Source organism: Phalacrocorax aristotelis, chromosome 2 (assembly GCF_949628215.1).
Source record: "Phalacrocorax aristotelis chromosome 2, bGulAri2.1, whole genome shotgun sequence".
Lineage (NCBI taxonomy): Eukaryota > Metazoa > Chordata > Aves > Suliformes > Phalacrocoracidae > Phalacrocorax > Phalacrocorax aristotelis.
Genome location: NC_134277.1, coordinates 70,062,067 through 70,086,369, shown reverse-complemented (window position 1 = coordinate 70,086,369; position 24,303 = coordinate 70,062,067). Strand labels below are relative to the sequence as shown.

General features: G+C 43.9%; 1 protein-coding gene across 1 annotated transcript in view; it reads right to left on the bottom strand.

Annotated features, from left to right (window-relative positions):
• The window catches only part of GMPR (guanosine monophosphate reductase), a 48,087-nt gene that overhangs the window by 11,654 nt on the left and 12,130 nt on the right, over nucleotides 1–24,303 (bottom strand). The window contains exons 5-8 of the mRNA XM_075083984.1: nucleotides 18,693–18,774; nucleotides 16,222–16,328; nucleotides 10,549–10,591; nucleotides 4,223–4,382 (exon numbers count right to left, since the gene is read on the bottom strand). Of these exons, the coding sequence (XP_074940085.1) occupies nucleotides 4,223–4,382; nucleotides 10,549–10,591; nucleotides 16,222–16,328; nucleotides 18,693–18,774 (392 nt within the window). The remainder of the gene's footprint in view (nucleotides 1–4,222; nucleotides 4,383–10,548; nucleotides 10,592–16,221; nucleotides 16,329–18,692; nucleotides 18,775–24,303) is intronic.

The window sequence follows — 24,303 nt, the reverse complement described above, 5'->3', positions numbered from 1 at the left end:
TCGTGGCTGCAATGTGAACAAGATGAGAATCAGCTCCTTCACATTTAACAGCCAAGGCTTACAGATTTAATGTTTGGAGCTGTTGTAGCTAGCAGTAGACTGGAGGACTCCTTCTATGTTACCTATTAGTGGCACAAAAAGGCACTATCTCAACATAAAAGCTTCAGACTGTGCTTCCACTCCCTTGTTGCTGAGAAGGTTTCAGAACTTGATCCCCAGGGGACTCTCAAATCAGGATGCAAATCAAAATACAGCTATGGATCAAGCAGAATTTGTGTAGTATTGCCCATAAGGAATTGAAAGGGTTTACCTAGACTGAGCCAAATACAGCATCTTTCTGTACATACTTTATTCCTACAAGATATAATACTTGCACTTTATCTCATTTTTAAGGGGGACCAGTGTCAATCAATTCTCCTGCTGGCGATAAATTTTGTTGCCAGACCACACACACACCCCTAACTAGGTGGAGCTGCCTTAGTCCTTTGGCCTACAGGTACAGCAAACTTCTGCAACTTTGACCAGCTCTGTGGTGGCCAGGCCCCAAATGACTCTGCTGCACTGAGATCTATGCAGCATGCTTGGGCTGCTCCGTGATCTCTCAGGAAGCTGCCATTAACTACATGCCTGACCAGCAATGAGGCCTTTCCCACACTCCAGCTGACGCATGCACAGGGTAGCAAAGGAGAATAAGTTATCATAGTTCAGATAAAAGGTTGCCAGCACCTCTGCGTATCTGGCAGCTGCCACTTTTAAGTTATGAGATAATTACTAGTGCTGTCCACTCAGACCATTTGTTCAGAAGCTTTGATGACAAGCAGATTCGCTGGGGGACAAAAAGGCCCCAAAACTGTACACTGCTTCTGGGAACTGGCATATGAGCCCAGAGTGAATCAAAGCTCAGAAGTAGGCAGCTCATCTTTCTGGTGCATCATTTCAGCTTGTCTCAGATGCAAGACGCAGATGGATTCTTGTGCAGCTCGTTCTTCTGCAAACAAACAGTTGTTCTTGAAAGCAAAAGCACACTGAACCTGCAGTGCCAGAAGAGCTTTGCAGGTCAACCAGGTGCAAAGCCAGTCACACGGGCTGCTCCCCTAAGCAATCCACTGGCCGTCCTCAGTACAGCCAGAGACCCTGCAGATAGCGGTGCGTTTAACTGGTACAGATGCAGCCCCACATGAGATTAAAAAAAACAACCCTTGCATATTGTTCACTAGCTTGTGATGTGAGCCCCAGAGAGAGGTACGTGGGCTCAGGTAAAGTAGGAAGGGTATACTCCACGCAAGAAGGACAAGCACATCCTCCTCAGACAGAAGGTAAAGGTATCCCTGTCCAATTCTCATCGTATTAGATGCAGAAAAATCCTGGCTTTAAAAATCTGCCAGGGTATACCTGTTCTCCTCAAACTACAGCATTCACTGTATATTTTTGCATGTTAAAAAACACCTTTCTCTTTTTTTTCTGCAAAAAACAAATGCCCTTGGAACTTGCCAAATTTATCACAAGCTTTTTTGCCCTTGAAAAAAACTCTTTAATGTCATCTTTCATCCCTATGTCCAACTGATTTTCTTCTCTGCAGAAGTCTTCCTCAGAAAGTAGTACTGAACCTGACTGTGTCTAGTAGGCACAGACTATCAGATAAGTGCAGCGTCCACAAGCTCTCTGTTACCCTATTTTCACATAGGCTTCTCTTTCAATGAGCCTGAGTTTTCTGCCAGACCAGGAAAGCTAATGACTTCATTTGTCTCCAGGTCTCTCCTGTGCAACATCTACCACTAGCCTTCCTTAGTCTCCATTATTATTGCAGTCTAGGATCTCATAATAATTTAATATCTTCATCAATGACAAAGACAGTGGGATCAAGTGCACCCTCAGTAAGTTTGCAGATGACGCCAAGCTGAGTGGTGCAGTTGATACGCCTGGGGGATAGGATGCCATCCAGAGGGACCCGGACAAGCTCAAGAAGTGGGCCCATGTAAACCTCACAAAGTTCAACAAGGCCAAGTGCAAGGTCCTGCACCTGGGTTGGAGCAACCCCTGATATCAATACAGGCTGGGGGATGAAGGGGTTGTAAGCAGCTCTGTGGAGAAGGACTTGGGGGTACTGGTGGACGAAAACCTGGACATGAGCCAACAATGTGCGCTTGCAGCCCAGAAGGCCATCCGTATCCTGGGCTGCGTGAAAAGCAGCGTGGCCAGCAGGTTGAGGGAGGTGATTCTGCCCCTCTGCTCTGGTGAGACCCCACCTGGAGCGCTGTGTCCAGCTCTGGAGCCCTCGGCACAGGAATGACATGGACCTGCTGGAGCAGGTCCAGGGGAGGGCCACAAAATTGATCCAAGGGCTGGAGCACCTCTCCTACGAGGACAGGCTGAGAGAGTTTGGGTGTTCAGCCTGGAGAAGAGAAGGCTGCAGGGAGACCTTATTGCAGCCTTTCAGTACTTAAAGGGGACTTAGAAGAAAGATGGGGACAAACTTTTTAGCAGGGCCTGTTGTCATGGGGCAAGGGGTAATGGTTTTAAACTAGAGGAGGGTAGGTTTAGACTGGATATAATGAAAGCATTTTTTACAATTAAGATGTTGAAATCTGGCACAGGTTGCCCAGAGAGGTTGTGGAGGCCTCATCCCTGGAAACATTCACGGTCAGGCTGGATGGGGCTCTGAGCAAGCTGATCTAGCTGATTATGTCCCTGCTCACTGCAGGGGGGTTGGACTAGATGACCTCAAAAGGTCCCTTCCAACCTAAACCATTCTATGATTCAGGCCAAAGGAGACAGGTGTGAATGCTCTGAAGTAGACTGTGTCTTACCACTTTGTAAATTACTAGGTGAACTAATGCACAGTTTTATGGTGCATTTTAACTATTCAGAAGTGGCAGGTAAAAATCACCACAAGAACCAATGTCAGGGTGGAGGATAGGAGGTGGGATGAAAGATGCATTCTATCTACCGTGTTGTCTGGGACTGTCGTGGTCCTATCACCACGTCTCTGTGTCCACGTGTGAATTCCATTTTGTTTTGTGGATCCCATTCTGCTTTACATTCTGTACCGTCACCTTCACAGCGCTGCAGCTCTTACCCATGGTAGCAGCTGGACACATTGGGAAAAACCCACATGCTGAAGTAGCTACAGCAGACAAGGCCAACAAAACCCATCAGTCCTGAATGTCTGGAACAGTAGGTAAGGTCACTGGCTCCGAGACTCTTAAAAACAGCAGCTTACCAGATGGGACGAGAGCCTGAATCTACCCCAGCAGAGGAGAAGAATCAAAAGGAACCCCTCAATAAACTGGTATATACTGTAAGACAGGAAACATTGTCTAACGAAGTATGCAAGAACCATGTTGTTTAAGGACAGTGACTATACCTGCCACTCATAAGAGAAAAGACATGGAGGTTTTCTGGAGTTATCTGCTTTTTCAAAAAGTCAAAATTTTCAGCACTTTCCAGAGTAAAATAGTAAGGGACAAGAGATTTTTTGCAAAGCCTGTCTTCCTTTCCTCTCCCCTGAGGATTTTAGCTTAAAATCCAAGCTCCTGTGTGCTGCATGATCTGGGGCTACCCTGGTGCTCTGTTACCCAACAAGGGGTGGGAAATCTGTACAGCAGGATTCTGCTGCCTAAGAAGGCTGCCCAACAAATGCAGGAGGGAGTCCTGGAGCTACTGCCTGTGACTGAGAGTGCTTTGGAGGTCCTGGGACCTCATTAGTGTTACAGCTGTAACTCAACTCTATACTGGGGAAACCCCAGCTGAGGTTCACCGATTCACCAGACACCCACTTTCTGCAGACAGCAGGGAGCATGTGGCCCAGCTGGGAACCCGTACACCAACAGGACACCCAACTTGGACAAGCAGAGGGCCAGAAACTGCAGCCTGGTATGCCATGTTCCAGAATTTGATTCATACACATCCTGAGGGAGCCATAAGTCAGAACAGTGCCTAATGACTGCCCAGACCACGCAGATACTGCTGCAGTAACAGCATACTGGGCTGGCTGCAATTGAGCGAACACGGTTGCTCTCAGCTAGCCACCCCCAGCACCTTCTCCTTGTCTCCCCCTTAATGTCATCCCTCCCTCAGATCTGCTGCCATAAATGTCGGTAACAACTTCCTAAACGGGAACAGAGGCATGGGCCTGTTTCCAACAGATGCCTTTTGCACAATTCAACTCCAGAAGTTACTAGTTGGCTGGCTCACTGCAATTGCTCCTGTGTGGAATTCGTACCTGTATTCAGCAACCCCTCCTGCATGCTTCTTCATGGCTGTATCAGAGCTCATTCCATAGAAGAGTTTCACCTTCTTGCCGTTCTTTTCCATAATCTCTCCAGCACACTGGTCGTGGCCTGCAAACATTCCTCCGAGCATGACAAAATCAGCACCGGCTCCTGTGATCAGCAAAGTGACACATTAAGAAAGCAGGGAAGGGAGAAGAGGGTGAAAGACAAAGCAAGAACACAGTGGCCGCCAAAAACAAGAGCCAGCCCTTAGTTTGGTATAGGGAGTCCCCTTCTGTAATAGACACAAGAAACTAAATGCTTTACTGAAGAACTTGCACATGCTGAGTTGCATTTCTCTGGTATTTTAAATGGAAATACTTTTTTTCTGTTGTGATGACAAAGATATAGATTATGCTACTCCACCCCACACTTTATTTTCAAATTCAGTTTTAACCCTTTACTTTATAATAGTATCTGAGCACAGTTCCTTATTAACTACCAATGTGACTGCAGTACTCGGAAGCCCCAGTCACAGGGCTTGGACCTGTTGCTCAGTGCTGTACAGAGAAGAGGACAGCTCCTACTTCAAGACCTTTCTAGGCTACCATCTGTGAGCAGAATGTACCCTGAAGGAACGCATACTTATGAATGTAATGTACTCCTCCCAACATTGACAAAAAAGAAGCAGATTTTTAAATGAAATTATGGATTTTTCAAGTCCATCAGCCATATGTGTTCAGTGTAGGTCTGCGTGATCCTTTGTCAGAGATCTGGATGGGTCTGCATTTGGTCCTGTTGTTTAAAAACCCTGGGCCAAGGACCAACACCCCTGTAGTGGTTCTCCACAAAGGAGGTCTAACCCATAGCTACAGCTCCTAAATATGTTCCAGATACTGAATAACAGCACTGACTACTCAATCATGCCTGTTTAGTCTGTCCCTCTCCCCCCACTTTGCAAATCATTAAATCAATTCCACTGGGACAAAGATCAGGAAGAAGGTTTTTGGAATTACTTTTGATTTACTTCTGTGATTTCCAATACTTCCAGCTGGGCTGGAACTATTCCACCAGCGGCCCCTCCTGTGATATTTTGGCATATCTAGTCTTGCTTGGAAAAGTTTGGCTTTTACATGAGCCTGTGGTGACCTATCCCTGAAACAAAGCATTTTCCTGTTCAGACTCTCTATTTCTTCAATGTGTATGTGTCAGAACAGGCCTCCCCTCTGCCCAGCTCCTTCCCAGAGCTGGCAAAAGAACAGGGTTATAAACCTCACTTCATAGAAAGCAGGTGAGCTAACACCACCCCATTATGAACATGTCTGAACTCTGGGGAGATCCCAGGCTAGGTAAGTCTGGCATTAGGATTTGCTCTGATCTCTGTCTCTATCCAAACAATAGCACTGGACCTTGAAATCTGAAAAGTAAGAGGAATCATCAAATCTGCTCTACTTCTGCCATCTGTTTAAAAGCTCTGTAGACAAACGTGAATTTGGGAATATTTTGATTCTATAATGCATGACAACTGTGGAGTGTGCACTGATTTATAAAAGCCAGCTCCCTCCCTCCACCCCTTTGCCAAAGAGTGGACTTAGCAGCAATGTCTGGGAGCAGAGCACCCAGCTGCTCTGCTGACCTCACCTCCCTTTGCCTGGTTGTTGTTTGAAAGGAACAGTATGTCCGTGGTAAAGGGATATTAAAAATGAGGCTTGTGTAAAACTGCTGAGCACATCACAAGCAAATTTATAGCCAGGCGCCCATTCAGGTATCCTATCATGCCAGCTACCTGGCAGATCTTTCCTGAGCTCTCTCATTTCAGATGGCTGAGTTTTAAAGCCTCAGTTTGACTCACGTCTGATACTGCTATTAACATGCCAAAAACAAAGGGAATGCTCATCCTTTCAGACATTCTCAATTACTGGTGGGGAGCTCCTGTTGCTACCTGGCACAATCTTACTCCACCTTTGCAAAAAATAAGTACCCTGGGAAATATAGTTGATGTCTTCTTCATGGGTGGAAGAAAAACCCCATGAGAAAGGAGGGACGGATTTAGAGTCAAGGTTTCAAAGAGGGCGTTTAAACAAGTCAAAGGCCTGCCAAAGGACGCTCTGGACTCTTTGCCTTGTCAATACTATCTCTCAATCCCTAATTCTAGTACTGTCTCTGGTTTTGGGTCTCACAGCCTCCAAATTATTAATGCAAAACAGTCACATGAAATCTACACTTCCGAATCATAGAATTTTGGTTCCTGTGCACTTACGTACCCATTTATTATTTTTCTTTTGGCTGCGTATTTTGGGAAGAATTACAGGATTGAAACTCATCCAACTTGAGTAACTTTTGCAAACTACAACATAATTCATCAAGCTCCTCCAGAAGAGAGAAGCTATGTTACAGCAGACACGGCATGTCTAAACATTGGAATGATACATGCTTACTGCCCTGCAGCTCCAGGAGTGACAAGTCCATATTAAATACACTTTTCCAATGCTCTCCACAACCTTCCACCCTGCTTCAGCGTTGCAAAGATATCTCAAAGTTTCAAGTCCGTTCCATTACTTTTCTACCAGTTAACATCCAACCAGGAGGCTGTAGTTTTTAGCATGGTCTTTCTTTACTTATGCATGGTCTTTTGTATGACCAGAAGCATTGGTCATGTTTGCAACACCCAGCTGCAGCCTTTCATTTTCAAGTACAGATAGACAAGGTGCTGTTATTTTAAGTTGTGGGGTACTGGGAAGAGCTGGCAACAACCCCCTGGATAATACAGGATGTGATGGGGTATGTTGCATACAAGCATCTCAGTAGCTCGCCCAGACTTTGCTAGACTCGTTCTGTTTCTACACAATGCCACTTCAATGCACGGACTTCCCCTTGAGGCCTACACTATATCTGGGCTGATTTTGCTCATTCACATTTCACAACGCCTTCTCTTTCAAGCCATTTCAGAATATGTGTGCTGACGCCAGCCAATCTTGCAGCACTTGCACAGTTCTGCTAGATCTGGATGGAGGTCCCTCAGATGTCTTCTGTATGCCTGATAATACAAGTTACTGATAACCAGATTGGCTCTGCATAAATTCAGCTGGAGTCAGCCTGGGTTTGTAGCCTGGGCAGCCCTCCAGGCTACAGAAGGCCACAGCTGGTCCTGAAATCAACATTCACGTGTGCTCCAGCTGAGCTAGCAAGCCTTTGCAACAGTAGGTATATACACACAGCTATAGAAAGCATGAAAAAAAAACGCCACTATGATCCATCAGGTATATTTTAGAACCAGTATGCGTCCCCAGTTGACTCTTCCACATGATTTTTGCTTCCTTTTCCTTCCCTGCTCCCCTATTTCTTCTCACCACTATTGCAAGGAACAGCAGTATTGTGTTAAAAGATGCTGGCATATGATTTAAAAGGCACATTCTGTTCCTGGCTGTGTCACAAAAATATATGTGACCTCAGGCAATTGAACTTAGTATTTCTGTGCTTTGACTTCTCATCTTTAAAAAAAGAGGCAGTTGTGCCTCCCTGGGGCATTCTGAGAAATGTGTTCATGTTATCACCCTTTCCAAGGGTGCAGTTATGTGAACCATCCAAGAGCCCAGCACAAAATTCTTTCATGCTTTCTCTCATTCCTGCATCGAAGCACCTCTTTTTTTCCTGATCAGTCTATATCTTTTCCATTATCATCTCCAATACCCAGATGGCAGCAACATCTTCAGTTTACCAAATCCATGGCAGGTTCTCATCCAGCAGTGCCAGAGTTCCAGCAATCTCTCCCAAAGTATCTGTCACTCACAGCATTTCTGACCTCCACCTTCAGTGCTTTTCTGCTCCTGGCCTTTTCAAATAGGCTTCTACCTTGTTTCCCCTCTGCGAAAATGCCCAATCTGCCTCTGACTCCTGACACCAGTCAATGGTGTCACCTTCCACTTGTAAAGCTTCTCAGCATCTTCTTCATGGTCTTCACAATTCCTCACTTGCACTCAAGCCACTCCACTCCTCCTGTTCCCATGAACTTGCCCCTTTCAGTCACATCTTTAGCCATTTTTCAATGCTAGTCTTCACATCTGGGACTCCCTCACACTTTTTAGGATTCAAATGGCTGCTTTGTCACTGCTTTACACTGAACACCTCAACATCCCTTTCATAAAGACTTTGCAATGATCCACCAGAATGAGACAGTAGAGTCACTTTAACCAAAAGTCCTCTTTGGGTCTCTTGTCATGCTTTGTCCAGGCCTCCACCCCCCAGGATGAAATTCTACATCTGCATGTTTTATCATCTGGTCTCTGCTATCACAGAGGTCTGTGCCAGACAATTCAGTATCAGTATCAAGGCTTTGGCTTGTAAATGATGGGCAGGGAGGCAATCTTCTACGTGGCTCACATAGCTATCATCTCAATAGCATTCAATAAATACTGATAGTGATAACATCATCTAGAAGCTTGTTTTGCCACCCACCTTTGACAAATGCACACCTGGCTCCAGCAAGATGTCCACAGTGTGTCTACCTCAATTATACATAACCAGATATGGTAAGTTTATTGCCTCAGGTTAATCTCTATCAGTTCCAGCCCTGTACCCATGACACACAGCTTGGACTGATCTGTCTGGCCTACTGTCAGAGTAGAACTACTGTCTGTATAATCTCAGCTTTCTGATGCTCCTCTGTCCCAGGGACAACTTGTGGTAGCCTTCAAACACGCACCACTGAATCCCAACGCCTCCTGACAATCAGCAAGGCCAGAATCTGCCCTCTCACAGGTTTCAAGCAAGTTTCTCTTCATTTAGCCCAAAGGGACTACAAGGACCCTTCAGACTCGCTGGAAACATCACAAAAGAAAACATTTTAAACACTTTGAAGTTGCTTCCTGTTGTTCTAACTTCTGGAAATGCTCTCGTTGAAGAAAGACCTTTTCCATGGGCCAGGTTTCTGTGCAAGCAGCTGGGAATGCAGGGAGGTCGCAGTCTCAGTTCACAAGCTCCCAATGACACCACCACCAGCAAGAACCAGGCAAGCTATGTAGCCAGAGAAGGTCAGGCAGAACAAAGGCCTCACTGCAGGCGGCATGATGTCAGAGTGGGCTGGGCTGAGGAGAGGTTCGGTGGTTTTTTAATACAATCTTGTTGTCAAAGAGGGTGGATGCTGCTGTTCAGCTATATCAGAATCACCCAATGGAAATATCTATTCCCTACATCACATCACCTACTGGGTAACACAGGGTGACATGAAATCCCGTGACTGAGCAGAGTCCTTGCTGGTAGCAATCACTCCATAGCTATGCTTTACATTTTCTACATCTTCCTTGTCATCTGACCTGTCTAAAAGCAGGAGCTGTCTGCAAACTTAGAAGACAGATTTTGGTTTCAACCTTCCCAGGAGGCCCAAGAGTTTTTCTTGGCAGGTCTGTAATCTGAGTTTAGGCCTGCCCCTGCTTTCCATACTTGCAAAGCTTCCTCCCAAGCAGACATGCTGTATCATAATGTGCTGTCTTTTGTATTGTACCACTCTGAAATCCCAGTGAGAGACCGTTTTATCCCACTGTATTCTGGGTGTTGCCCCACTGCAGCATCTCAAAGGGTCTGGCATTTTGGGGGGGTGGGGGAGTGTCTTTAAATGTCCTGCCAGCCCAGGATGCATTTAGCACCTGGTTCACATACACTGCTGCAACAAGGTTATGGCTAAGTGACAATTCTGACTGTGACCCCATCCTGAAGTAACTTTCATGCCCAACAGAAAATACTCACAGATTAAATTCTCTATCAGCAAGAACTGGTGCAATTCACTGAAGCCATTGGCATGAGAGCAAAATCTGTTAATTATTAACTTAGATGTTTTAGACATCTGCTCAGCTCTAGGGGATACAGTATAAATAACATCTCATCTCTTCAAGTGGACAGCTGATCCCAAGAACATCTCCAGGGATCTGGCCTGCCTTTTTGTTTTGTTCTTCTGTCCAACACACATTCCACCATCTCTTCGTCCCTTCGAGGCCCAGGTCAGCCAGATTTGGCAATGTTACAGGCATCTTTGAACCCTACTCAGAAGAAACCCTTATCAGTTTTCTTTGTATTACTGTCCCAGTGGCTGTATCCTATGCACACCTGGCAGATAGTTTCTAAATAGGACTTCGACCACTGTACGATTTGCACTGCAGAATTTGGACTGCCTGGTCCAAAGAGCAAATTCATGTCCGGTGTATTAATTTCACTGGAGTCACCCACAGGGACGAATGTAACCTATTGCTGAGTACACATTCAGGGTCAAACTGACTCCTGCATCACTGCTGACTGTGCTGGAGATAGGCGGGGTGTAATGGGTGGCACTACACACGGTCCTTACCAAACGCTTTGGCGACATCTCCTGGGCAGCTGCATCCTCCATCCTGCATAACGAAAAGACGACAGTTGAGTGGCAGTGAGCTCACCCAAGGACCCGGTAAGCACCGGCTCCCTGCAACCTGCAGCCCCTGCTCAGGAACAGCGTGCCACAAGCTGACTGTGCACCATTGGTATACATCATCTTGGCTGAGTTTTTAGGGAATCCATATTATCCTTGCTATTGCTTTCCTTCTTTAGGCTCTTTTACTCTACTGTATAGTCTACTGATAATACCACTCGTAACAGCAGCAATGCAAATTCCTGACTGCAATTTCCTAAATTCCAGAATCTGGAAAACAAAACCTCCTCTGATGAACTGAATCATTCCCTGCCATTTTAATTAAACGCTGTGTGATGCAGAGGTACCACAAACCCCTACCTTAAACCACCCAAAACATTTAAAATAACTTTCTCAGCAGTTTACAATACATTAAAAGGTCACAGTGGGAGGGGTGAGGAAATATACCATCAGCTATGTTGGATTTTGATCTGATAATCTCTAAGCAAATTGGGTAATCTAATCTTTGGTAAGTGAAAATGAATCTCTCATCATACTCCTCACTGTTTGCTATTGGGTTTGGTAAAGAAACAACAGCACTTTGAGGTGTTTAGCACTTTAGATCTGTGTGTTTCTGTTTCAGTGCAGAGCAAAGAAGTGGCTGATGAGGGGGTTTTGGTTGAGGGGAGAGACATTATGTTTGTATGATAGGGCTGTAGAAAGGGAATGGCACATCGCAGAGCTCATCATATGCTACAGTTCTTTAGGTTTTGTAAAGGTCTGAGCATCAGATGAAAGATCCTTCTACTTTACACAGTCATTGTACCAAGAGGGCTCCCCATTCCTTTGATGATCTGGGTCTGTTGCAGACTGCCAACAGCTTTCCTGCTTTTGAAGCTACTCCCCAGACCGTATGGTTACTTCATTTTGTTTCTCCTCCCTGTTGGCAGAAGTGCATGCCTATGTATGACCTGTGGCTGAGCCCAGCCAGACACCCCCACCATCAGCCATTTTAGAGCTGGCTTTTGCGGGCCGCTGGCAGTGGGGCTGAGTGTTAGAACCCCTCTGTGAGCAGAAAAGGATTCAGACACAAACTGAGCAGGTGGATCCGAAAGTGAGTGGCTTTTCAAAGGGCATCCCACTGCAAACAGTGCCTGGTAGAACTTTAAAGACTTTTATTCCATTTGCTGATAACCTCTAGCACGTTATGCCTTTTGTTGAGCTAGACACTCTTGCTGTCAGCTCCAGAAAGGAGTGCTGGGCTGACAGCTGAATCTCTCTCCTGTTAAGGGCTCTGCTTGTGTAAGTCTTTCCCTCTGACAAGTCTGTCAGAGCCAGGGGGAGGGTGTGAGTGTGTGTGCATGTGTCAGGGGAGGAAGAGCCGAGGTAGAAAGAGGGGTCTAATCTTCAAAGAGTAGTGTCAGGAATTTGCCTGACACTTACTGTCTGAGGCAGACTGGCTATGAATGCTCTCTGGTAGATGGGTTTCAGTCTGTTCTTGTTGTGTGGCTTCGTGTCTCACTTACAATTAACCCAGCAGTGGCAGTAATGGAGGCTTTATGCTTTCAGAAGTACCATGGGGATGGGGGCCTTAGTGTGTAATCGTTAATCATCAGCTTCAAAAACATATTACTTTGAATGTCACCAAATTACAAAATGCTAAGCAGATTAAGAGACTTTCCCAAAAGCTCATGAGTTACCATTTAAGATAAAAGGAACCAATGATGATGATTCACAGCACTTCTTTATCTGTAGATATCTCCACTTACTTCACATAAGCAGGTAAATTTAACAATTCACAGAAAGGGAAACAAAAAGGTGACATACTAAGTAGTTATGCCAGAAGATGCTATATAACAAAGCTGTATGCATTAAACCATTTCATTCCATGTGAAAAGTCAAGCACTCTATTTAAAAAATAAGACTGTTCTGCTGTATGGTTGGGGAAGCTTCCCCTTGCAGTTCATCTTGTCCCAATGGGGGCCTAGCTCTGGACTCAAAACGACAGGTGGAACTGCCGGGCTTCAGTCACAGAGCTTGTTGCAGGCTCACCCTCTAACTCAGAGCCCTGCAGAAATGTATCTATACAAATCCCCTTGTGAATTCAGGAAAACTGGCATTATTCTGAAGTAAGCCTACTAGAAAGGGTGGCTGTGGGGCCTGCAGAGGGCTTGACTTAGAGATAACTGGGTGCTAAGCTGAAGGAGAGGGCAAAACAGCTTTTCAGTCAACAGAATTACTTTAACGTGGCTAAAATGATGTTTTCCCCAGCCTTGCTCTCTGAACAGATAAACCATATTACAACAACAAAGTTTAACCTGAGGAAAAGAAATAGAGCATGGAAAACCAGTATGAACTGGTTGAATATTTAATATTATATGCAACTTATAGTAAGCTTATAACTATGATTTATATGTTTTAAGCAACCTTTATAATAAACTGTATAACCAGCCCTTCCTACAGTATCAGCAAACAGCTATTTATTATGCAGAAGATCTATAAAGTATGTGAAATATACAGCAGTAGAAACAATACATATGGTGCTTTATTCTGAACTACATATGCTGGGCATATTTCTGTGTGGAAAGTGTCCTGCATGGAGGAAGAGATGGTATGGCAGTAGCTGTGTGAAGAACCCCTTAGTCATCCTTTTCACTGAACGCTTGTGGCCCATCACTCAGACAGGGTGAAGGGGAAAAAGGGACTTCTATCAAATGATAGCCAAATGAGAGAGGACACATGCAAGGCTGCTTTGCATTCCCCGCATTGCTGGCTTACTAGAATACGTGACTGCCTCTCTATCCAGCAGAGTAGTTCTCTGACCTACAAGAAAAAGAAACTTTATCTCAAGTAGGGCGTTTCTGAAGGAGCTCTCCTGCTAAATGGCCACCCCCACTGTAACTAACTGCTGCACTTTCTCAAGGCCAATGGATTAGCGAGACTGAAAATTGAGACTATTGGCTCCCAGACAAATATCACGGGACAGAAACAGTGCCTGTATCTTAGAGAGGGTTTCCTCTCTTCTTTCAGTGAGTCATGAAAGATTCATTTCTGAGGTGAGCTTTGAATCTTAAAGACAATTTAGCATGAGGAAAGTAACTGGTGCCATTTCACTTCCCCCTTCTCTGTGTAAGTGGCTCTAGAGAGACACCAGGCGTTCACTTGGGCTATCACATTTGCCTAAAAATTGCCACCTTCTTTGTCAACATATCAGCTCCAAAAATCATACGTGATCACTTCAGTAATACAAACATTTAAAATCCCAGTTTGTGCTGCCATCCTAGCAAAGCTCCTGCAGAATGGCTTCAAGTGTGCTGTGTTCTTGCAGCGCCTGTACTGTGCTCAGCACTGTCACTTTCCCATTCCATGAGTGGAACTTCTTTTCCTTCATACATAAGCTGAGCCAACATAACAAGAAAGGGGAGAAATTCTATGAAGGTACTGGACAAGACAGAAGCATATGCAAGAAAGCATCCCAAGGGACTAACCCATATGACACCATCAGTTATACATGAAGATAGCTGGTAGACTTTCAATCTTTTCACATCCTTCCTGCCACTTCCATATCAATATAACAAAAAACTGCTAGACGTATTTTCTCCTGCTGAATTGATGTAGATAGCTGTGGTAAGACCCTGCCTGTAGAGGTCTCCTGTGGCTCAGGCAGAGTGTGCCCCTTCCTGAATCTACATAACACTGTAGTGAGACATTCTGAGGGATGTCACATATACTTGTTGCCACTAGACCCAATTATATACTTAGGCTTGCTCCCATAAGGTGTTTTTCCCTCAGGAGGATACGTCTCTTTTGTGATACTCTTGCCAGAGCTCTGGCAACGACCATGCAGTCCAGCCTTTTCTCTCCCAACTAAACACACCAATAACTACCTAAATGTTGCAGAATTCAGGCATAATATCCTCACACTTGGTTTAGTCTCCTTAGCTTGGGTGACAGAGTTGCATTGGTGTTAGAGACCCCAGTTACAGCTCAAGCTAATTCTTTCAGCCTAGATGTTGTAGCAGACAGGTAATAAATTTCTTTGCTATACTCCCCCTGTAATGGCTAGGGGGTCGATCACTGTGGGCTCACTGAAGCCAACATGATCTAAGCAGGTCAGGAACTGATCCATCCCCAAAGCAGGAAAGGAGAGGAGGAATAGTACAGAACCATCTCATTTTTCAGTAGGCCAAATACGCACTCCTTGTTTTCTTGTAAAATCAGGATAATAAAATTCTTCTAAGGGTTGCTAGCAGAAAATGATTATTGCAAAACTAGGATGGGTCTCTGAGCACCATTGCTAGGATGACACCTATAGTTATCCAGCCTTCATAGTAATGAGTCAGTCTTCCATGCTCTATTGCACACATGTTCTGCTGTCTGCTATAGACATAAACATTTGTAATACTGCCCAAGTCATAAAATCACAGGCTGCTTTTTCTTTTTTTCTGCAGAATTCATATAGGAGAGCCACGGAGAGGAGGGAATGCATATGCATTAACAATGAAGAGTAAGAGAGATCCGACTGTAACACATTCCTGCTCCATTATACCCACAGCTCCAAGAAATACAGTCAAGCCCTTTGCCCATCCACAGTCAGTTTGCTCCCCTCTCCCCTCCTTCCTCAACAACACAACATACCCCCCTTCCTCACATGGATACTAGTCACAACTGGGTCAAACAAATCAAGGCCTTCCAGTGATTCACTTGGCAGTAGATCTAAAATTCAGTGTGTGGTCCCTTCTAGAGCCACAGAGGGAGACTGTTGGCTGTGAGGGTACCTGTGAGCACAGCAAGCTGGCTGATCCCTATGCTTTGCTGATTACCAGCTGCCTCACAGACAGCCTGCAGAGACTGTGTAAGACTGACAGAGTCAGGGGCACACAGACTGGCTGGGTGTGCCTAAGCACACAGGACTTTGGGCGCTGTAGGCTGCCATCTAGCTCAGTCTGAGGCCTTGCTTACAGATTTACTTTTTCTGTGTGAGGTGAATCTGGTCTTGCTGGTAAAGTGGAAACTGCCATTAGCAGGCAATAAAGATACGTGCTCTTTTCTTCTCCACAGGCTTATTATTTCCCCAGAGCTTTGTGAGAACATAAGTGGCTCACGTGCCAGCCTGCTCAACAGAGCCACCTCTGAAACACTCCTGCCCCTGCAGAGAGAGCTCTGTGAGGATGCTATCTGAATCAATCCGGGTACAAGGGCATAGTTGGTCTCATATCGTTTTAACTTCTACTCCCTCTGCAGCCTGCCTGTCCCTCAGTCCCACTTTCTGGGGAAAGACATGTTTACATTTCACTAATTTTTCAGAAATCTTTCATAGGAATTACTGTTTGCTTCAATATGAAAACACTATCAAGCTTCCTATTCCGCTCACATAACAGTTTCCTCCATTCAGGGAGCAGGAAGCAGCTTTCCAAAGACACAAACAGGAGTAAGGTGCCCAAGTCTTTTTAAACATTAGAGGGAGTTGGTTTCTTTACATTTATATCTCCAATGACTACCCCAGGAGCTAGTATAGGGGTCAGCTGGAGATGACAGAAGGATAGCCTTTAACATGCAGGGTACTGGACTGTTTGATTCTCTTATTCCACAACAATTTGCACAGGGAGAATCTGAGAATAGATGATATTTACTTACAGAGATGATATGTCCTTTCAAGCCATGTGCTGAGTCTGCACACTCAATAACAGCACTTAGCTGTGGATAGCCCACCCCTGTCTTAATCCGAGTGGTACACACAGAACCTAGACAAGGGAATGAGAGGGAAAAAACATAGCCCATTAGGCTGACAGAAAAGATACAGCTTGCTTTCTTCTTCTTGTGGTAAAAATGTGTTTCTATCTGTATTATTTTTTCCTCAAGAAGTCTCTATTGCCAACGTTGGCTTCTCATGGATAAAAGGTGTACACAGGAACTTGAGTTTTGAAATGCTACCACACCACTTCATGGGAGCTGTAATTGAGGTGACTAATATCCCCCCCATTTCTTCTCCAGGGGCACAATTCTCCGTTTAGGTCTCATCAGTAATGCTTCCCGGCGAGGGAATTACTACATCATGAGAAAGCAAATCTGACTGAGGTGCCTGAAGGGAAGGAGGACAAAAGGACCAGTCACAACTCGTCAGACTCAGCAGCAGCATTTAATACCTGAATATTTCTTCCATTAAATATTTCTATCTCTTTTCTACCTATGTTTTATAAAATAATGATCAGGGAAGATCTGTGCTTTTATTTTCTTTTTTGTGGAGATTTTCCACATGGGACAGAAACCCATCTTTTGCTTAATACTTAAAGCAGAAAAATTTGGTTGATCGCAACAGTTGGGAATGTAAGAAAATCAGCATACAGCACTTAAAAAGTGAGATAAGTAATCATCAGAAAGCTGTATAGTGTAATATTACAGGAAATATACTAATTATACCTGATTATTAAACTATATTATTTATACATTTATACATATACATACATGTATATAAAAATGGTACATGTATATATACATATATAAAAATAAAGGTATACACATATATAAAAAACCCACTTCAAATATAGTCCAACATGGTAGCATGGCTATAGATCTTTCGGAATACCTTCTCTATTTTTATCCTCAAATTACGAGTCAAAATTAGGACTGCTTTTTACCAGTCCAGGTCTTATAATTTACGATACAGACGATAAATGTCTGCAAGATGACAAGAATTTCAAAACAGATTCCAAACCAAATGCAGTGAAATCTGATCCTTTCACCCAGCTGATATCCAGGTATACTCCTGATACCCCTAAAGTAAAAGTTTCCAAAGATCTTTCAAAGAAGTGACAAGGTGAAAACATTGAGAAGTATTTCTGTAAAGCAGGAAGAAAATTAGTTTTAAATTAACCTCCACAATATATGTACTTATACATGTAATGCTTTGTAATAAATCACTGCCATTTTCCACAGGATGGACCATTAACTGGAAAAGGGCCTCAAGATCTGATCTTCTGTGAGGAACATTCGTTACTTGTGGTTTTGGGTGGTCAGCTTGTACAGATCTTTTCAGGAAGATATTCAGAGAGGGCTACACAGCATGTACTCTTAACTATTTCCACTTTGAGGCTACAAACTACAGTATTTCTTCTTTTATATCTGAACTTGCCTGTGACCACACCACCTCTGCTGTTTATTCTATTCTTCACGTATTTTGCAGTATTTATTGTTGTCTTCCTGGGCATAACTGCAACCTTTATTACATCATTTGCTCTGCTCAAATTATCCATTCTATTTGAACCATAACTATTTGGCACTGTAGAGTAAACTATCTGCCTGCACTGCCCTGGCTATACTGTCAGTGGCACTTGCATTAGCCAGTTTAAAATCTAGCCCACGCATGGTGAACCCAGCTGCAGTCTATGAAGAAGATAGCAAGAGGAAGGAGCACATGAACAAATGCACACGGGAGGGAAAGAAAAAAGGGAAAACAATATGGCAATATATGCCAGACAACAATATTAGGGAAGGGAAGGTAGGAAAAATGTTCTAAGAAGTTTAGGGTCCTCCCATTTATCCAAAGGAAGGTTACCGTGATAGGTAACATGTAAGTGCATTAATGTTAAGTATTACAGCTCCCAGACAATATTAACAGGTAGAAGCAATGTCATCCATACTTCACAATTAATGCCATTTCATCTTTGAAGACATTGACAAGATGGGCAACCTCAGAACACAAATCACAAAGCTATTTAGAAACCTATCTTTCCTTTATAGAAGTGGATACCTAAACACAGTATCCTTTGAGCTGGGATGACTCAACCTCTTTTCAACAGGCTAGAAAAGTGTTCCTAAACACAGCACGTATTATCACTGATAATGTCAGCAAGTCAGGCAACTCAGTGCTTCCAATAATAGTCCACTGCCAGGAGATGGAATATGTAACACTTTGCAGTATGAAACACTAGCACCCTGCCCATGTATTTCTTATATATACTATGTCCAAGGGCACTGTTCCTTTATTGACTTGAGTGGGTCCATGCACCCTAATGGGCATACAAGCAACATTATACACTGGTTCCATCTGGACAACTCCCCCACCAATGTTACTATAAGTCACATTTATTTGACTGGATTTGACTTACCTGGTCCAATACCCACTTTAATAATATCTGCTCCAGAAAGAATAAGTTCTTCAACCATCTCTCCTGTCACCACATTGCCTGCCTAGACAGAAGGAACAATATCACGTATATGGGAGATTTCAAGACTACTGCAGTAAAGACTAATGATGATAATGTAGAGCTTTATCCAGAGCTTTTATGACTTGAACTGTTCAGAGTTGGGAAGAATATAGCTCATCATATTGTTCATTGTGCATGCCACAGAGATTACAGAAATCATAAAGGTAGTCTTGATTCAAATGAATTTCATGATTGGTCCAGTAAACCCCAATCCTTAAGATCCCATCAGGATACCTGCTTTGTCTTCAATCCCCCTAATTCTCGCCCAGTGCCTCTCAACCACATCACCCTTAACCATAAGGGCTATTCAGTCAAACCTCTCACTTACACACAGTGCAACTCCTCCATCTCTCCTGCCCTGCCTATCCCTCCTGAACAGCCTACAGCTCTCCATCCCATTTGCCTGCCTCACATTTTGCGAGGATGTTGAGATCTTATCTAAACTCCTGGAAAAAACCTTTTTTCCTTTAGGATTTAGTATTTCGAGTACTGAAAGAGTAAGGAAGGTACTATTCTTGCCATTTTGTACTTTGGTGCCAAAATTGCATGTACATTCAGACTATGTAAATAAGAGCATTTATACCATATAGATTCATTTGGTTGTGGTGATGCCAGAGGTGAAAGAAAGGGGTTTGGTTCCCTCTGCATGAATTTTGCAGAAATGTAGAGAGAATGCTGTTTATGGTGAGGTCTTCATCTTGAAAAGAAGTCCCGAAGTGTTTTGTGTTCTTTACCATATTTTTCCTTGCATTTCCATAGCTTTTTTCCTCCTTTGGCCTTCATCCTCAATACCCTTCTTGAAAGTGATGGCAGCCCTCTCAGTCTTTGTCTTGCTCCCTCAAGTTGCCTTCTTCTGCAGGCCCTCCAAGCCCCTAATCAACTGCTTAGTCTTTGTCTGCCTTCACCCCAGACAGAACGTGTATTTCTTGAACCTGAGGAATGAGAACTGTCATAGTGGCACAGGTGAGTTCTCACCAGGGCTTTGCACAATGCTTGCCTTTCCTACAGAAGTATCTTGCCTGACTCACAAGAGTATATTTGCTTGTATTATATTCATAGCTCATAGTCACCCTGTGACCTACTCATGCCTCCAGGAACATTTGTCTTCTCCGATGTTTCCAAACTGGAGCAGAAACTCATGGCACTCCACCTGACATTGTGTTACCTATTTCTACTCTGCAGTTATTGATGTAGAGGCTATCACTTCATTCAGAGCTTCAGCTGGGGGACGTAGAAATATACCATGAGATACAGCTTTTTCTGGCTTATGCATGCCATGAAATCCAGAATACGATGTGGACAAGCAAACCTACATTTCCTGAACCATGGTTTTCTGCAATCTAAATTCAGAAGACCTGACCTAAACTTCACTCCTTCATACATTTGATGGCATCAAAGCATGAAGGGTAGAGCCTGAGAGATATGTTAATGAGGCTTTCACCCATCAGTAGGCTGCTGGAGTCCAGCTCCACACAGTCACGACCAACAGATCCAGCCCTCCATTGGCCGGCTGAGCAACAAACGGGCTGTGTGGGTGGGCTCTGAGCATGAAGCTGGTGGTACCAGCCCAATCACTTTAGAAACTGATGTTTCCTCCTAGGAAAGGAAATAAACACAGCTTGCATTAACTGAACTTCCATTTTGGAAGTTTAATTAGAGAAAGTGCCAAATAGGCTGATTTGACACTGAAAAAGCCACAAGAGACAAAACACTGGAGGGTCAGCATGATGGAGTTCATGGCACTACTGTGTGTGGGGATAAGCTTTATTCTCCAGGAGTGTAAATACAGGTCACCGTGTTTTTAAATTAATTCTGCATGTATTTATTGAAGGTGAAGGTTGTTGCTGATCACACTGATGTGATTAAGGAGTTGGCTGGCCAGGTGGCCATCCGACACTAAAAGGCAACTGCCTCTCTTTAAGAGTCCCTACAATGACTGTAAGATAGCTGCAAAGAAGGACTGAAGATTTTTGCTTTTTATATGTCCACCTGAAACCACCCTGAGAACATCAGTGTGATGAAATTACTGATGATGTTATTCAGATACAAAGGAGCTTCTTTTTTATTTAATTAATAAAAGAAACTACGAAAAAACAGACTTCTAGCATACACATTGTAATTAGTTTGCAAAACTGGTACAATGAGTGCAGAAAGCTGCCAGACTATGTTTATTCGGTTAATCTCAACATTTTGATGCAAGCTCAGTGTGACGAGACAGGCCCTTTTATGTGTCCAAATGTGGATCTGGTGGATCAGCAGCCAGTGCAAGTATAGAGACAAACTTCCTTGCCAGGAGTGCCCCCATTGCAGAGGGCTTTTAGGAAAAAGTTTTTAAGTACCAAGGATTTCAAACAACATGAACTTTATGAGCTAAAACTTATGCTTTGAGTTACTCTTGTAAACAAACTGGTAACTGATACATTTTAAGACCATGGTTTCCTCTCTGCAAAGGGTTGCACAAGGCAGATGCATACTGAAGTAGCACATCCTGAAATGAGTTGCTATAGCTGTACTAATTGCATTCCCATACTGTGGAGAAACACAGTACAGGAATGCAATCCCATCAGTTAGGCCTCACAATTTCAAAAGGATGTGAAGGTGCCTGAATGTGTCCAGAGGAGGGCAACAAAGCTGCTGACCGGGCTGGAAGGCATGCCCTAGGAAGAGTAGCTGAGGACACTGGGTTTGTCTAGCTTGGAGAGAAGGAGGCTGAGGGGCAACCTCATTGCTCTCTCCAGATTCCTGAGGCAGGGACGTAGAGAGGGAGGTGCTGAGCTCTTCTCCCTGGGATTCAGTGCCAGGACACGTGCGAATGGCTCGAAGCTGCATCCCCCAGGGGAGGTTCAGACTTGACATGAGGAAACATTTCTTTACCAAGACAGTGCTCAAACCCAGAACAGACTTCCTAGAGAGGTGATTGATGTCCTTTTGAAAAGGTTTACATCCTTTTGAAATTGTGAGGCTCAGGACTGCACACAGTACTCAAGGTGAGGGGGCACCAACACTAAATACAGTGGGATAATCACCCCTTTTTACTGGCTGGTTATGCTGTGTTTGATGCACCCCAAGATGTGGTTTGCCCTCCTGGCTGCCAGGGCACACCGCTGACTTGTATTGAGCCTGCTGTCAATGAGCACACCGAGGTCCCTTTCTGCAGGGCTGCTCTCCAGCCACTCCTCTGCTAATTTATACTTGTGCCCAGCATTACTCCATCCCAGACGCAGAATCTAGCATCTGGTTTTGTTCAATTTCATGCCACTGATGATTGCCCAATGCTTCGAACTCTCTAGATCCCTCTGCAAGGCCTCTTGTCCCTCAAGAGTCAGCAGCAGCTCCTAGTTTAGTATCATCAGCAAATTTGCTAATGGTGCATTCAACTCCTGCCTTCAGATCATTGATAAAAATATCAAACAGAACTGGCCCTAGAATTGAGCCCTGAGGAACACCACTGGTGACTGGTCTCCGGCCAGATGTAGCCCCATTCACTGCAACCCTTTAAGCTCTGTCCTTCAGCCAGTTCTTGACCCAGCGCACTGTTGTACCTGCTCATCCCACAGTTGGACAACTTGTCCAGACGGATGCTGTGAGGGACAGTATCAAAAGCCTTACTAAAATCCAGAAAACTACATCTGCCGCCTTCCCTTCACCCACTCCTCAGGTGAGCTTATCACAGAAGGATATTAAATTAAACAGGACTTTCCCTTTGTGAACCCATGTTGACTATGCCTGAATGTTGCATTGTTCTTTATGTGTCTTTCAAGAGCACCCAGTTTGATCTGCTCCACAGTTCTTTGAGCTATTGAGGTCAGATTAACAGGTCTGTAGTTTCCCAGGTCTTCCCTCATGCTCTTCTTGCAAACTAGAATAATGTTGGCTAGCTTTCTGTCAGCAGGGACCTCCCCAGACTCCCAGGACCTTTTCTAGGTAACTGAGAGGCATCCTGCTGTAACACCCACTAGCTTCTTCAGTACTCTGGGATGAATCCCATCAGGCCCATCATTCCATCAGATGTTTGTAAACGAAGTATGGTTTGGATTGCAGCTCTGTGGCTTGTCTCATGTCTATGGCATGTTCCTAACTAGAAAAACTGCACAAAATAAACCTGCATGAAACACAAGTCCAGTTGCCCACATCACCCATTTTGCATTTGTACTGAGATGGGCTATTCATTTGTAGAGATCTGAATATAGCATCTAGAGGTGTTCAGAATACTTCCTATGTAATGATATTCCAGGACTTAGCAAGTACTGATATGGGCAGAGCAGGAGGCAAATCCTGAAATCCTTACCTAATGTTTTCTTAGTTTTTATTGAAACAAAGCTCCTGCTGAAGTCAACAGGAACTACTCACGGAATGTTGGGCAAGGCCTGTTCTCCACTTACTGATTTTTGGCTCCTATTTCACCATTTATTTTTAATGAATTTTACTTTCCCCTTTTATTATCCTGAAACAGCTGACAAGCCACCACCTGAGGCACTTATAAAAACAGTGATACTGTTAGGCAGCAATTTGTGGTCTATGACACAGGACCACTTAACTTTGCTCAAAACTGCATGATATTGATTAAAAATAAAATAAAATAGAGCAGCCAGGAAATAAAGAATATATAATAGGTACAGTGTTTCCAGCTAAGTGCTGCTTCCTTTGTGCTCACTGGTAATTTGTTATACTAAGTGTTGTACACTCCAAGGTGGGGTGACGGAGAGCATTCTGCTTACACCATTAAGGAAGCAGTTTACATCTAGAAGGCAGATGACTACCTGTGCAGTATGACACACAGCACATTATGACTTGGTGAAATACTGGAATACATTTAACAGATTCCTAAACAGGAATGAACAGGTATTAAAGTCAGTGGCTCCATGAGATTTGGGATCAAATATGTATTTAACTTGAACAGCAATGTCTTCTTATTAGCAGATCATAGTGGGTTGTCAAACTGTCTCTTCAGAAATGCTAACCAGACGTTTAATGTTAAGTTACTGCTAGAGAATGTTGGAACTGCATATGTTGATTCAAAAAGGCTCATCCTAGCAGGGAAAAGCACTTATGTCCCCAGCATACATTTTTTCCTGGAATGCATGTATACACATCAGTGGCTTCTGTCTTTCTGAATTTGCAGATCCTTAACAAATTTTCAGGGAAGACATGGAGCTCTACATAGCAGGCTTCAACCTGCCAATGACAGGCTTGCTTCTTTCAGGTACCTTTTGCAGACCTCAGAGCACAAGAAAAAAAAAAAACACTGTGAGAGAGGCACAGCTATCTCTATGTGAAGAGACCCTAGTATCACAGCTGAAGAGCACAGAAACCTGTTTTCTCCCATCCAGTTTAACTCTGCTTCCACTGAAACCAGTGCTTGCTTTACCATTGATTCCAGTATGATAGCTGAATAGAGGCAAAAGGGCTTTTGAAAGCACCTGTAAGGTAAAGCCAGAATACTTCAACTAAAAAAAATCTGAAAAAGTGAATATAGAAAGACTGAGACCATAGAGATGAAACTCCCTTAAAA